This window comes from Bubalus kerabau, chromosome 2 (genome assembly GCF_029407905.1).
Source record: "Bubalus kerabau isolate K-KA32 ecotype Philippines breed swamp buffalo chromosome 2, PCC_UOA_SB_1v2, whole genome shotgun sequence".
Lineage (NCBI taxonomy): Eukaryota > Metazoa > Chordata > Mammalia > Artiodactyla > Bovidae > Bubalus > Bubalus kerabau.
The window spans coordinates 8,993,433-9,009,124 of NC_073625.1; the positions used below are offsets into that span (position 1 = coordinate 8,993,433).

The 15,692-nt window shown below is 54.3% G+C and overlaps 1 protein-coding gene across 1 annotated transcript in view; it reads left to right on the forward strand.

Moving 5' to 3' along the window:
- Window positions 1-15,692, forward strand: part of LOC129644120 (ankyrin-1) — a 102,466-nt gene that overhangs the window by 26,151 nt on the left and 60,623 nt on the right. The window contains exons 3-14 of the mRNA XM_055569529.1: window positions 3,109-3,207; window positions 3,990-4,088; window positions 5,065-5,250; window positions 6,266-6,364; window positions 6,760-6,858; window positions 7,122-7,220; window positions 8,038-8,235; window positions 10,811-10,909; window positions 11,325-11,423; window positions 11,881-11,979; window positions 14,183-14,380; window positions 14,814-14,912. Coding sequence (XP_055425504.1) covers window positions 3,109-3,207; window positions 3,990-4,088; window positions 5,065-5,250; window positions 6,266-6,364; window positions 6,760-6,858; window positions 7,122-7,220; window positions 8,038-8,235; window positions 10,811-10,909; window positions 11,325-11,423; window positions 11,881-11,979; window positions 14,183-14,380; window positions 14,814-14,912 — 1,473 coding nt within the window. The remainder of the gene's footprint in view (window positions 1-3,108; window positions 3,208-3,989; window positions 4,089-5,064; window positions 5,251-6,265; window positions 6,365-6,759; window positions 6,859-7,121; window positions 7,221-8,037; window positions 8,236-10,810; window positions 10,910-11,324; window positions 11,424-11,880; window positions 11,980-14,182; window positions 14,381-14,813; window positions 14,913-15,692) is intronic.

Genomic DNA, 15,692 nt, shown 5'->3' on the forward strand with positions numbered 1-15,692 from the left:
TCCCCCTTTGATTGGTATTTTGCAAGCGAACACTTGGTGTGTCTTTGTTATTTATAGAGATGGTATAAGCCGGCGTGGTTTCTGAGGGCCCAACAGAGGGAGTTTAAAAAAAAAAAGAGTGAAGCTGAAACCGTGGGCAAAGCAAGAATCACAACAGATTGGGGAATTGTAATGGGTCTCGCAAGCAGGAGCAAGATTAAAAAAAGACATGACTGAAAAGCCAAAACCAATATAGATTCCTAAACTGTGCTTAGAAATTTTAAAAGCGTGAAGCTAATGTGTTCCCTGCCTCCCACCTCCACCTCCAGAGGCCAGCTGAGCATCCAGGCTGGTGGTGATCGAACATCATTGACCGGCCCCTACCCCCACCCTCACTCAGCATCTACCACAGCCATCCGCCCTGGCGTGAGCTCTGGGACTCCCTGGAAATGGAGAAACTGGGTCTTTGTGGATCCAAATATAGCTAAGTAATTTTTCCTGCTGCTTTGAGGGCATGTTCCTTCACGCCGAGGGAGGGGCAGAGAAAAACCCATCTCCCTGTGACTCTGAACCCGAGGCTGGGGGCTTCCTCCTGAGCCTTGCAGCGTGTGCCAGTGTGTGGATGGGGGTGGCGGGTCCCTTCCTCAACCTGGGCTGCCTTCAGCCCAGATCATGAAGATGTCACGGGCTGAGACCCACAGCTGGGCCCTGACAGCCCTCCCTAGCCAGCTTTCTCTACGTGGGTTTATGCAGTTGAGCCCTGCTGCTGTGGGTCAGGCAGGAAGGAGCAGATGGAAAGAAACATTTGATAACCCCTCCTGAGCTGGCCTGGTGCCTGGCACACACGTGCTCGGCCTGTGCAAATAAATGGATGGACACAGCGTGCCTCCTTCTAGGTGGGGAAGCCTGGAGGTCCCAGTCCTGATTCCTAGAGAAGGTTCTGGTGCCAGCACCCTGTTCCTTTCGGTACAGGGAGTGAGTCAGACCCAGGTGCCTCTAAATGTAGGCCTCTAAATGTAGGCTCTTTGGACTTCTAAGAAAAATGATTAATTATACTCATTTCTGGCTCTTGCTCTCTGGTGGACATTTGAGAAAGAATCCTTTTGCTTATCAAAAAGGAGAAATCAGAAAGACAAGTTCAGGAGGTAACCAGGGGACACTCCTGCCTGAATCATGTCACGCGGTAGAGACAAGAACCTGAGCCCTGGGGCCTTGGGGCAGCGGTGACCCGTGGGGGCCCTTCACCCCGCAGGCGCTTGGATTTGATGCTCAGACTCCCAGGGGAGGCACTTGGTTCCTAGTGACCGGTCAGTGGCCCCATCGCCAGGGCCGAATTTGAAATTCCAGTTTGGTGGGTTTCCCAAGAGGATTAGCAAGTGGATTAGTTTAGTTAGAAACTAACTATAGTTAAAAACCATATGCCACATCACCGACTCGATGGACATGAGTTTGAGTAAGCTCTGGGAGTTGGTGTTGGACAGGGAAGCCTGGCGTGCTGCAGTCCATGGGGTCGCAAAGAGTCGGACACGGCTGAGCCACTGAACTGAGCTGATATGCCGCCTGAACTAGAAAAAGTGAGGTCATGAGGAATCTCTGCTCTTTATGTAGCAGAGGGCCAGATGGGTGCAGCTGTGGTCCTTATTTGATGGACATTGTCAAGTGCCTGCCGCTCCTGGAGCGGGGGTGCCCTTGGAGTCATGTGGGCGAGAGGGACTTCACAGAGAAGCAGGAAGGAGCCAGGCAGGGAGGCGGCGTCCTGGAAACAAACGACACCTGCAGGACCCGAGCCTGTCCAGAAAGTGCAGGTACACGCACCCAGGACAGAGCCAGACAAGAAACCCTGCCTGTCCCCCCACCTTCTCAGAACCAGGCTTCCTCGTCTCTGCTCTCAGTTCTCAGCTTTTAAAAAGTTTACTTTAACCAGTCCCTCCCATCAGGAAGCTTACACAAGCCTCAGTCTCCTCCATCACAGGGCAGACATAAGAAGCAAGAAAGAATCACAGTCCCATAGTGACTAAAACGAAACCACGTTACAGAAAGTTAATCAGTGTGAAAAAGCAGAAAGTTACGCCCCGGGTTTTAGGGACGAGGTAAAACCCCAGACAAACAACTAAATGAAGTGGAGACAGGCAGCCTTCTGAAAAGCTGACTTTGAAACAGCTGTGACCCTCACTTTCGTCTAGCGTTCCTTCTGAGAAAGGAGAACTCTCTCTCCTCTCTTGCCTGCTGATCTCTGACTTGCTGTATTTTATTATTCATATTTTTTCTTTGGATTTTCTGTTGCCAGACTTTATTTTGTTTATTCTCCTCCACACACATACACACACTTAATTTCGTATTTTTTCTCCTTTTCTATATATATTACATAGTCCGTTTTATTTCCTTCCCCACCCCTTTACCTATGTCAACGGGCTTCCCCTGGTGGCTCAGCGGTGAAGAATCTGCCCGTAAGGCAGGAGACGTGGGTTCAATCCCTGGGTCAGGAAGATTCCCTGGAGGAGGGCATGCCAACCCACTCCAGTATTCTTGCCTGGGAAATCCCATGGACAGAGGAGCCTGGCGGGCTGCAGTCCATGGGGTTGCAAAGAGTCGAACACAACTAGGTGATTAAACAACAGCAGCAGCAACCCTCCCGCTTCTGCCTGATGCTTCACCCCCCATCCTCCGCCCGCTCTGGTCCAGCCTCTGGTCAGTGGGTGTTACCGTCACAGCACAGGGGGCTGGCCCGCGGGACCTGCAGCCTCCTTTGTCCCGAAGCTCCAGGCCTCACGGGGCTCCACGCCGTCCTGCAGACCCTTGGCCTTTGAGGAGCTGGTCATCCAAGGAGCTGGCTTGCCCGGCAGTGCTTCAGCGGGTCTCCACCGATGATGGGACCAAGAGCCTGCATGCAGCCGATCAGCTGAGAAGGAGGCGCTCTTATCCCAGAGCATTGTTTTTTCAGGAGGACAGGAAGCATTTCCCTCCCCGGGCTTCCGGTGCCGCTCACGAGGCCTGGTGGGTCAGGCACATGAGTGTATGTTGTGTGCCCCCTGGGGCCATAAAGGAAGCCTGCTGCCTGCCCGGGGCTGGCGCATGTTTCCCCCAGCTGCGGCAGGCCCCGGGAACCTCCTGTCTGCCCCTGTGTTGCAGAAGGGGAACACGGCGCTGCACATCGCGGCCCTGGCGGGTCAGGACGAGGTGGTCCGGGAGCTTGTCAACTATGGCGCCAACGTCAACGCCCAGTCGCAGGTGACACTCGGGCCCCGGGGGCTGGTGGGGCTGCCCATCCGCCTCACCCTGGGGAATGGAGGGGGGTACACACAGTGTGTGGCTGAATCCGGGTGTATTCAGGCGTCTCCGAGTGCTTTCTTGCCTTTTCCTGCTTCAGTGGGCATTCTGAGCACTGTGGGCTGGGTCGTTGTGGACCCTGTTCCTGGAGTTGAATAATATATCTTGTTTACCTGTGGCTCGTCTATGTATGGAGAGGCATTATGGCGTTGGGGGTGGGGGGTTGGGGTGGGGGGGAGTGTGAAGAAGGGAATGAAATTAGTGGGGCGTGTGTGTGCGCAGAAGAGGCTGACCATTCTGGGAGGGGCAGAAGCAGACTTCTGGGGAGGGTCGCCCCACCTGGAGGCCTTTTGCAGTAACCCCGCTTCGCCAACTGCAAAGTGTCATGAGTTTTGACAGCTGGAGACACAGGTGGGAATGCTGCCCCCAGGGCTGGGTGGAAACAGGATATCGGAAGAGCCATCCTTCAGTTTGGAGGATTTTGCACTGGTTTTAGCATCAGTCCATGGGGTTGCTAAGAGCCGGACGCGACTGAGTGACTTCACTTTCACTTTTCACTTTCATGCATTGGAGAAGGAAATGGTAACCCACTCCAGTGTTCTTGCCTGGAGAATCCCAGGGACGGGCGAGCCTGGTGGGCTGCCGTCTATGGGGTCGCACAGTCAGACACGACTAAAGCGACTTAGCAGCAGCAGTAGCAGTGACATGGCTGGATTCCAATGGCTTTTCCTCTTTGTTTACAGAAAGGCTTTACTCCCCTGTACATGGCAGCACAAGAGAATCACTTGGAGGTGGTTAAATTTTTGCTGGAAAACGGAGCTAATCAGAATGTAGCCACGGAAGTAAGTACCTTGGGGATGTGGCCTCATGGCTGAACATGTCTTGGGGGGAGGATAGGGTCACAGGGGCATGGGTTCCTGGGACATGGCTTGGGATGCATCCTCTGTCGTGATGCGCATCCAGGGCCCTGTCAGACCCTGCAAGGAGCTGAGAGACAAAGTCATGGCTGTTGTGGGATGCCCAGACACATACCAGAGAAATGACTGCAGGGGTGAATCTGTCATTCCCACTGTGACCAACACTGGAGGCTGGGCAGGGGTGGGGGGCATGCGTGCGTGTGGGTGACAGGTGTGCCTCGGACCTTTATAAGAAGTATAAACGTCTTGCTCTGAGCCCACAAACACCTTTGGACAAGTCGCTTGACCCTGAGTTTTGTCACTGGTGAAATGATGGAATCGGAGTAGACGAAACCAAAGCTTCTCTTGACTCTTAGCATCAGACAACTCAATGATTAGATGGATGTTTTCATTCTGCTTCGCCAGTTCAAGAGGGCCCTGTGCCCCTGTACATACCGAGGAGATTAATAGCAGTAGCTCAGAATTGAAACCTCGGTGCCTGCTGTGGTTTCCAGCGTTTGGTAGGTGTTCAGTAATCTTTGTGACATGAATGAAGGCCTGATTGTCGGCCATCCGTCCAGGGCCCTGCCCTGACACGGGGTGATGACGTGAGAGGGAGGGAGGCAGAGAGACAGGGCAGTAAAGCGCTCAGTAAAAGAGCTCAGAACAAGTCATAAAGGAAAAATTAGCTAAGTGCTAAAGGAGAGTTATCGCACGTGCTGTGAGATGGCAGAGAATGAAAGTGGAGCCAAGGAAGGCATTAGAGAGGAGGCGGCGTCTAAGCTGAGCTTGCAGGACGTGGAGGAGGGAGGCGCTCCCAGGCCGAGGGCAAGGGCCCTGAGCGCGGAAGCGCAGGTCCCGCCCCAAGGACGGAGCGGTCAGGACGGTCAGCACACAGGGGTCTCTTCTCTGCCCCCGCCAGGACGGCTTCACCCCGCTGGCCGTGGCCCTGCAGCAGGGCCACGAGAACGTAGTGGCACACCTCATCAACTACGGCACGAAAGGCAAGGTGCGCCTGCCCGCCCTGCACATCGCGGCCCGCAACGACGACACGCGCACGGCCGCCGTGCTGCTGCAGAACGACCCCAACCCCGACGTGCTTTCCAAGGTGAGGCGCCCGGCGGGGCTGGGAGCACCCTGGGGCCCCGGTCGGGAGGCCTCGGGGGCCCCACGCATTCCCTGCTAGTTCTCTGGGACCAGCCCAGACCAGAGAAGCCCCAGTGTGCACCTCGAGCAAGCCGCACCACGCCCGCCATTCCCAGCGGCCACACTAGCGCCACACTTTAAATCCCCCGGCAATGCGGAGAAACACGTGCTGGGTCATTCAGAGCAGCGTCCCAGAGAGACAGGAGGGGTGTCTGACCAGAGTAGGGCTTGGAATCCAGCGCCTGACCCCTGGTAGTGTTAGAATTGTATTCCAGCTCTTTCCCCGGCCATCCCCTGGTAGAGGGAGGTGGGGGTCCCCACACGGAGAGGGGACCCTGGAGCGGCTCCTGGGAGCCTGGCCAGCCCGCCATCTGCCCACGCTGTTCGATGTTCACACCGTCTGTAAGTTTAGGCTGTCAATGTCTCCCTCCCGGGGGAGATGATGTATTTGCACCAAGTCAGTCATGCAGCACCTCCCCCACCCCCCACCCCGAAGTCATGGGGTTCCATCTGGAAAACTCTACTTGGGTTATTACTCGTGGGGCAAGGTCAGGAACAGAATAATGGCAAGGGACACACCAAAGGTCAGAGGTCTGCCTCGCCCACCCAGCTGAGTCTTCACAGCCCTGTAGTGGCTGAAACTGTCCCGAGGATTAAAGTCATAATACCATAACGCTTCTCTTATTCATGAAAAACTCTTCAGAAGTAGCCGTTCAGAGGATTGGGCCCCGTCTGAAGGGCTGGAGGTGACCCTGGTCTGTGGTTTGTCCACGTGAACCCAGAGACTGGGCGCCCCCTACAGGCAGCACCTTACTTCTGGATGTAACTTGCCGTGGGATGTCTGATGACCCCTTCGGTCCAAATCTGCCCGCGTGTGGGGTCCTCTGGTCCTGCCAGCTTTTCGGAGCCTGGGCTGACCCTGGGTAGAAATGACAATACACACAGTACAATGCTGCTTGTCCTCTTTTGTGCCCCAGACGGGATTCACCCCCCTCCACATCGCAGCTCATTACGAGAACCTCAACGTAGCCCAGCTGCTCCTCAACCGCGGAGCCAGCGTCAACTTCACGCCCCAGGTGAGGCTTTCGGGGATGGGGGTGCCCACATATGTGCGGCGGCTGAGGGTCTAGAATCCAGTGCCCTCACCTCTCGTGGGACTGAGGACATCCTCGCATTGCGGGTGGGACAGCCTGGAGTCTGTTAAGGCTTCCAGCGGGTGGGTTTCTAAGAGATTGCAGCCAGCCTGTGTTGTCGACTCCCCGGGAGACCCAGCTTGGCTAGCTTGCGGGGATGAACCACGATGCTGGCCTGTCCTTAGAGGCTTGGAAATCTTTCTTAGGCAAGAAGAGTCTTAGCAGTGGGCTCAGGCTGGCTGCCTGTCTTGGGGTGGGGGCACTGGGGTGGGGGCCGCGGGGCAGCTGCTCCTCCCCCCAGGAGGATGCACATCCTGACAGTCTGTCCCTCCTTCCAGAATGGCATCACGCCGCTGCACATCGCCTCCCGCAGGGGGAACGTGATCATGGTGCGGCTCCTGCTGGACCGCGGGGCCCAGATAGAAACAAGGACCAAGGTGGGTGCCAGCAAGCTGCACAGCAAGGCCAGGGGAGGGAGTGCTGCCTGCCAGGGCCCCACTCCGGGAGGTGGGCTCTCCGTGGCCAGCTGGGGGAAGGGCATCCAGCCTCTAGAGCAGCCCGCAGGGGCAGCTGGAGACCAGACTGCTCCATTGAGCTGATCTTTAAGAACTTGATGTGCCCCTCTGGCTGGGATGATGCTCTCTCCAGCAACCTCTGATGGCCACCTCTGGGGCTTTCTCTTTTTGACTGTCTTTTAAAGGATGAATTGACACCTCTCCACTGTGCAGCTCGGAATGGGCACCTGCGAATCTCAGAGATCCTGCTGGACCACGGGGCACCCATCCAAGCCAAAACCAAGGTGTGGGCTTCCTTTCTGCGAAGAGCATCTTTTAGGCATGGGCTGCAGGTCAGGCCGACCCGGAGTAGAATCCCATTTCTGAGAAACAGACAGGCTACCATTGCTAACCTCACCACTGTATGCAATGTTGACCCCAGTGCCTGGCACATGGGAGGCACTCAGCTCTATTATCTAGATCAAGGTCGGCTAACTTTCTCTCTGAAGAGCCAGATATTAAATACTTCTAGGCTTTGCAGGCCATGGTCAAGGTCACAATGATTCAAGTCCGTCACTGGAGTGGGAAAGCAGCCCTGGCTAATGTGTAAACAAGCCGTCCTGTTCTAATAAAACTTTACTGACAAGCACAGGCAGTGGGCCGGATTTGAGCCTCAGGCTGTCATTTGTCTGTTCAGCTCTAGATCTGGCCTCGTTTCTTTTACCCGAGCTCCAGAAAAGACAGAAACTGAGCGCTCAGGGAGTCTTCAGAGCCTGGGGTGGACTGGATGATGTTAAAAAGAAAACAAAATAGTTGTTCTCAAAGTCCTTTCAGGGCTAGAAGGCCCTCAGTTCTAATATGAGGCCTTAATCTTCTTGGGTGGGGCTAAAGCTGTCAGTGCTGCGTACACCACCTCCAGGCCTGGAGGATTTGGCCGAGTGGGAAGAGGAAGATTTGCTGTCCGAGACCAGCAGGAGTGTGGAGGCCAGAACAAACCAGGCTCACTCAAGAGCCACGTGGAGGCACTGCAGCTAGGGAGGAGACAGGAAGCGAGGTTGGACTCGGTGCCCTGAATGTCTGTGTTCATTTCCTTTGCAATTGCTTGCTTTCCCTCTTCACCAGAATGGCCTGTCCCCGATCCATATGGCGGCTCAGGGAGACCACCTCGACTGTGTCCGACTCCTATTGCAATACAACGCAGAGATTGACGACATCACCCTGGATCATCTGACCCCTCTCCACGTGGCCGCCCACTGCGGCCACCACAGGGTGGCCAAGGTGCTTCTGGATAAAGGGGCCAAACCCAACTCCAGAGCCCTGGTGAGTGGGAGGCTGGTGAGAAGGGGCCAGAGAGGCGAGGGCCAGAGCTGCAGGGCTGAGTCTCCACCCTGGAGACTCCAGGCAGGCGGAGGACTGGGGTCCCAAGGCCAGGGGCCAGGCAGCCATGACCTCCCTGCCTGCCATGTTCCTGCACCTCATGACCGAGCCCCCATAACAGGCCAAGGGGCACACACAGTGCTCGTGGGGCTCGAGCAGAGGGGAGCTCAGGCCTAAAGCAAATTCCCTGCTGGGATCGTGGCTCCTCTTCCCTTGCCCCAGGCCAAGAGCTCCCAGGGAAGTTCCTGGTGGGGCCGGAGCGCTGCACAGAGCCTGCCCATGGCCCTTATCCCCTCTCTGCCCCTTCCCAGAGGAGGAGAATCTAGAAGACAGGACAGCCTCCAGGGCCACAAGGATGGCTCGTCCACTCTTGATTCATTCATTCAGAAAGCTTCCCCTGAGCTCTCCCTCCAGCCGGGCATTGTCTGGGGCAGTCAGGGTTTTTTGACTTCAGCCCTACTGACGTTGGGGGCCCGATATTCTTAGTTGTAGCCCACATAACACTGGGCTTCCCCAGTGGCTCAGTGATAAAGAATCTGCCTGCAAAGCAGGAGAGGCAGGACCCGTGGATTTAATCCCTTGGTCAGGAAGATCCCCTGGAGGAGGGCACGGCAACCCACTCCAGTAATCTTGCCTGGAGAATCCCATGGACAGAGGGGCCTCGTGGGCTACAGTCCATGGAGTTGCAAAGAGTCAGACACGACTGAAGTGACTGAGCACCAACAGGATTCTTTGTTGTGTGGAGACTGGCCGGTGAATAGTAGACTATTTAGCAGCAACCCATCTCCACCCGCCAGGCACTGGCAGCACTCCTCCCCTAGTGGTGACGATCAAAAATGTCTCTCAGTTCAGTTCAGTTCAGCCGCTCAGTCGTGTCCGACTCTTTGCGACCCCATGAACCGCAGCACGCCAGGCCTCCCTGTCCATCACCAACTTCCGGAGTCCACCCAAACCCATGTCCGTCGAGTCGATGATGCCATCCAACCGTCTCATCCTCTGTCATCCCCTTCTCCTCCTGCCCCCAATCCCTCCCAGCATCAGAGTCTTTTCCAATGAGTCAACTCTTCGCATGAGGTGGCCAAAGTACTGGAGTTTCAGCTTGAGCATCATTCCTTCCAAAGAACACCCAGGACTGATCTCCTTTAGGATGGACTGGTTGGATCTCCTTGCAGTCCAAGGGACTCTCAAGAGTCCTCTCCAACACCTAGATATTCACAAATATTCCTGTGGTTGGGAATGGTTGAGACAAACTCCCCTCCCCCAACCTTATCCATGAATGGATAAGGGGTGGATAACCTTGAGAACTGCTGCCCTAAGGGATAAAGCACTGAAAAAATAAGCAGAGAGACAAAGCCAAGGAAACAGAAATCCTTCCCCTTGTGGAGTTTATATCCTAGTATTTCCTGCTCACACAGTAAAGAGTCTGCCTGCAGTGCAGGAGATCTGGGTTCGATCCCCAGGTCGGGAAGATCCCCTGGAGCAGGGCATGGCAACCCACTCCAATATTCTTGCCTGGAGAATCCCATGGACAGAGGAGCCTGGCGGGTTATAATCCATGGGGTCGCAAAGACTCAGACACGACTGAGCAACTAACACACGTAACACGTTACAGTAGGGATGAGGTACAGGAATCATTCGACCAAAAGCTGATCAGCGGTTCCAGGGATGAGGGAATGTGATGTGCTTCACAGAAGTTCTCTTCATTGTAAATTTCCCCTTAGTTCAGTTCAGTTCAGTTCAGTCGCTCAGTCGTGTCCGACTCTTTGCGACCCTGTGAATCGCAGCACGCCAGGCCTCCCTGTCCATCACCAACTCCCGGAGTTCACTCAGACTCATGTCCATCGAGTCAGTGATGCCATCCAGACATCTCATCCTCTGTCATCCCCTTCTCCTCCTGCCCCCAATCCCTCCCAGCATCAGTCTTTTCCAATGAGTCAACTCTTCGCATGAGGTGGCCAAAGTACTGGAGTTTCAGCTTTAGCATCATTCCTTCCAAAGAAATCCCAGGGCTGATCTCCTTCAGAATGGACTGGTTGGATCTCCTTGCAGTCCAAGGGACTCTCAAGAGTCTTCTCCAACACCACAGTTCAAAAGCATCAATTCTTCGGCGCTCAGCCTTCTTCACAGTCCAACTCTCACATCCATACATGACCACAGGAAAAACCATAGCCTTGACTAGACGGACCTTTGTTGGCAAAGTAATGTCTCTGCTTTTCAATATGCTATCTAGGTTGGTTATAACTTTCCTTCCAAGGAGTAAGCGTCTTTAAGGAAACTTTAAACAGCAGGCTCTTTCAGTGCATCCAAAAACATGACCAAATTAAAAAAAAAAGCTGTGCAGACAACATGTCCAGGACCATGCCTGGTGCATGGTGCACACCACCTGCCTCTTCCGGTTTGTGGGAACCACTGATGGGCTGGGCCTGAGGCCACCTTCTCATCAGCGAGGTGGTCGGGGTGTTCCCTAGGCTTGTTGGTAAGCCCCTGCTCATCTGTCTCCCTTTGTGTGGGGCTGCAGAATGGCTTTACCCCCTTGCACATCGCCTGTAAGAAGAACCACATCCGTGTCATGGAGCTGCTGCTGAAGATGGGGGCCTCCATCGACGCGGTCACCGAGGTAAGGGGAACCCCGTGGGCGAGCCAAGAGTCTCCAAGGGTCTTCTTCTAATAGCCATCTTCAGAGTTGTCCTTTGTGGCTGCCTCTGTGTGTGCCCATGTCTGCACGTGTACTAGTCTAGAACTCTCAAAGGAATGAATCAGGGACGGGTAAGACCGGGAGCTTGTGTCAGAGCTCAGGGAGCTGTCCAAGGTCAGATACAATGTTCTGAGTTGTGAATAAGGGTGGAATCACCCTGCAATGGGATTTCCCCCACCCCCACCCCTTTTCCTGGAAGCAGACCCATTTCCTTGAACTCCCTTTCTTGGGAAAACTGTTCCAAAGCACCTAGAGGCAGGAAAGCCTAAGCTCGCTCTGGCTGTGCCTCTGGAGGAATGGGGAGGGCTCCTGTCACACTCCCGTCTGTCTGTTCCAGTCCGGCCTGACGCCTCTCCACGTGGCCTCCTTCATGGGGCACCTGCCCATCGTGAAGAGCCTGCTGCAGCGGGAAGCATCGCCCAACGTCTCCAACGTGGTGAGTCTGTGGGCAGAGCCCGCCTTTGCTGGGGACCGAGGGCTCAGAGGAGCCTAAGCTCTCCTCTCCCAGACAGAGGCAGAAATCTCAGAATAGCAGGGACTTCTGACTTGGGGAGAATGTCTGTATCTCAGTGAAACTTGTTATGCATCTGTAAGTCTTGGGATTTTATTTTGGACAATTATTTGGAAACTTCTGTGTTATTCTGGGAATATATCTGCATTTATAAACATTCCTTTGCTCTGGGGCTTACTTTTAAGTGTATCTTGCGTGCGCACACACACACACACAGTCACACACACAGACACACACCCCCCAGGCTAAAGGCTGATGTTGCTTGCTGGGGCAACTCCACCTCTTGGGTGAAAAGCCCCCAGGCTGGCACCGTGGAGCTCTGTGTGTGCCCTATTAGAAACCTGGCACAAGTTAACACTTCTCTAATTTTGTTGTTTTCCAGAAAGTGGAGACCCCGCTACACATGGCAGCCAGAGCAGGGCACACGGAAGTGGCCAAATATTTGCTCCAGAACAAAGCCAAAGTCAACGCCAAGGCCAAGGTGGGTTCAGGAGGCAGCAGCGGTTCTGGACATGAGCCTTAAAGTGCAGGAGGAGCTCCGAGGCCGGGCTGCAGGGCTCGTGGGGCCGAGATTCCCTGCCCCGCCCATGTGGTTGCACCCAACGCTCAGGTTCTGCTTTGCAGGGCTTCTGAGAGGGCCAGACGTGTGCTGGCATCAGAGCTGTTTCTTTAGGAAAACAAAAGGCCAGTAAGCAGTGTTTTGGAGCTGAAAGGATACATGGTGGTTACAGTCATAGTATCAGAAGAGAAGTCACTTTTTCAAGGAAGTGTTGCGGGTGAAAATCAGGAATTACTTAATCTGAAAACAAAAGACTCCCCCTGGTGGTAACAGGCATCTCAGAGGGACTGAGTGAGCGAAGGGGAAGAATTGCTGCTGAGTTTGCAAGCCGGCTTTGGTCACCATCAGACGTCCCTACTGCACAGGCCACAGAGGTGCTGTTGAGTGTCAGGACTGCGGTCTGGGTTTGGACCATGTGACAGGACCCCCACCCCTGGGCCCAATAACACAGAGATCTGGCCCACCGACTGCTTCTGTTTCAGGGGGAAACGGGGAGTGGCGGGAGACAGGGGATGAAAAGTCATCTTGCCCTTGCCCCGTTCTGACCCTCCATCACCCTTGGCATAGAGAAAACCAGGGAAGCCTTCAGGCAGAAAGACAAGCAGACACTCAGACAGGACAGACCTCCTAGTTTAATTGCCCTTTGCTTTAGTGCACTTTGCAAATCATGTGTTTTTTACTGGTTGAAGGTTTGTGGCAACCCAGGTTGTCAAGCAGTTAGCATTTTTCTAGCAATAAAGTATTTTTCAATTAAAATATATATATATATATATTTGGACATAATGCCACTGTACACATAACAGAGAATAATATCATATAAAAATAATTTTATAAGCACTGGGAAACCAAAAAATCTGTGTGACTCGCTTTACTGTGATACCCATTTTATTGCCGTGGTCTGGGGCCAAACCCACACTGTCTCTGAGGTCTGCCTGTGAGAAAAACCACAATGGATCAGTTCAGTTCCATTCAGTCGCTCAGTCCCCTCTGACTCTGTGACCCCATGGACTGCAGCACACCAGGCTTCCCTGTCCATCACCATCTCCTGGAGCTGACTCAAACTCATGTCCATCGAGTTGGTGATGCCATCCAACCATCTCATCCTCTTGTCGTCCCCTTCTCCCACCTTCAATCTTTCCCAGCATCAGGGTCTTTTCCAATGAGTCAGTTCCTCACGTCAGGTGGCCAAAGTATTGGAGTTTCTGCTTCAGCGCCACTCCTTCCAGTGAATATTCAGGACTGATTTCCTTTAGGATGGACTGGTTGGATCTCCTTGCTGTCCAAGGGACTCTCAAGAATCTTCTCCAACACCACAGTAAAAGCATCAATTCTTTGGTGCTCAGCTTTCTTTATGGTCCAACTCTCACATCTATACATGACTACTGGAAAAACCATAGTTTTGACTAGGTGGACCTTTGTTGGTAGTAATGTCTCTGCTTTTTAATATGCTGTCTAGGTTGGTCATAACTTTTCTTCCAAGAAGCATGCATTGTTTAATTTCATGGTTGCAGTCACCATCTACAGTGATTTTGGAGCCCCCCAAAATAAAGTCTCCCACTGTTTCCCCATCTATTTGCCATGAAGTGATGGGACCAGATACCATGATCTTAGTTTTCTGAATGTTAAAGTTTTAAGCCAACTTTTTCACTCTCCTCTTTCACTTTCATCAAGAGGCTTTTTAGTTCCTCTTCACTTTCTGCCATAAGGGTGGTGTCATCTGCATATCTGAGATTATTGATATTTCTCCTGGCAATCTTGATTCCACCATACTCAGTGTGAGACTTCTTATATATGCAGTCTGCTTGATCCTACCCACAGCCCTATGAGGTCAATACCATTATTCCCATTTTACAGATGGGAAGGCTAAATCTTTAGGCAAATTAGGAATAAGAACTCACTTGAAATGTTGTTATAGGACTAAATGAGAGTTAAAAGGATTAAATGAGAAAGAACATACTGGTTTCTATAACTTGGAGTCTTGAATCTCAGCTCTTCCTCTTACTAGCCGTGTGGCTTTGAGAAAGTCACTTAACCTCTCTGGGCCTCACCTGCCTGCTGTGTAAAATGAAGAGTTGGGTTAAGTAACCTTAGCGTTCCTGTTCTTTGTTTTCGCTCTGGGTTCCAGGATGACCAGACCCCACTTCACTGTGCAGCTCGCATCGGCCACACAAACATGGTGAAGCTCCTGCTAGAAAATAACGCCAACCCCAACCTGGCCACCACTGCCGGGCACACCCCTCTGCACATCGCGGCCCGAGAGGGCCATGTGGAGACGGCGCTGGCCCTTCTGGAAAAGGAGGCCTCCCAGGCATGCATGACCAAGGTATGGCCTTGCTCCTCCTGTTGTCCAGAAGCAGCAGGCTGGTCTCCACTGGGTCCCGGGCCGGGGAGGGTCCTGTGTTGCCTTGAACTGTAGTTTCTCATCCACCCACCCAGCCTTCATCCATTCATCATGGAATGTCTCAGGGTCTGCCCTGAACAATCCAGGTGGGTTCTGGAATGAGAGAAGGATGATGGTCCAGCCCCCGCCTTCAGCTCACTGGCTGTCAAATAACAGCACAAGCAGTCTGACTCCATCACGAGAGGGGTGGTGACTGGTTGCCGGTCTGGGTGTCTAGGCGGGACCGCCCGTTCCGTGCCCTTTCCTGCATCTCTGTGCCAGCCAGGGTGGGCGCCTCCTTGGCCGCATGCAGACCCTTTCCCTGGGGAGGACAGCGGAGGCTCCCAGGCTTATGACAGCCAGTGTTTCTCCTCAGAAAGGATTTACCCCTCTCCACGTGGCAGCCAAGTACGGGAAGGTGCGCATGGCAGAGCTGCTGCTGGAGCACGACGCACACCCCAACGCCGCCGGGAAGGTGAGCTTGACCTCGCGTTCCATCTGGGGTCAGGGGTCAGGGGTCAGGGTGGAGCCAGGATGGAGGCGCAGCTTCCCACGGGTGGTGGCATCTCTACCTTGTGAATGGGTGGCCACCCGGGGAGAGTGGCCTCTGGGGGCACTGATCTTCCTGATGATGCCGCGCCCTTCTAGAAAGACCTGGTGGCCCCTCTGAGCCAGAGTGATGAGGGCACTGCCCCGTCGTCCGCAGGACTGAGGAGGTCACCCTCCAGGAGTGAGGTGACCCCCAGGAGTGAGGAGGTGGCCCCCAGGAGTGAGATGACCCCCAGGAGTGAGAAGGTGACCCCCCAGGAGTGAGGTGACCCTCCAGGAGTGAGGAGGTGGCCCCCAGGAGTGAGGTGACCCCCAGGAGTGAGGAGGTGGCCCCCAGGAGTGAGATGACCCCCAGGAGTGAGAAGGTGACCCCCCAGGAGTGAGGTGACCCTCCAGGACTGAGGAGGTCACCCTCCAGGAGTGAGGTGACCCCCAGGAGTGAGGAGGTGGCCCCCAGGAGTGAGATGACCCCCAGGAGTGAGGAGGTGACCCCCCAGGAGTGAGGTAACCCCCCAGGAGTGAAGAGGTGACCCCCCAGGAGTGAGGTGACCCCCAGGAGTGAGGAGGTGACCCTCTCAGGAGTGAGGAGGTAGCCTCCAGGATTGAGGAGGTGGCTCCCAGGACTGAGGAGGTGACCCCCAGGGCTGAGGAGGTGACCCTCTCAGGAGTGAGGAGGTGGCCCCCAGGAGTGAGGAGGTGACCCCAG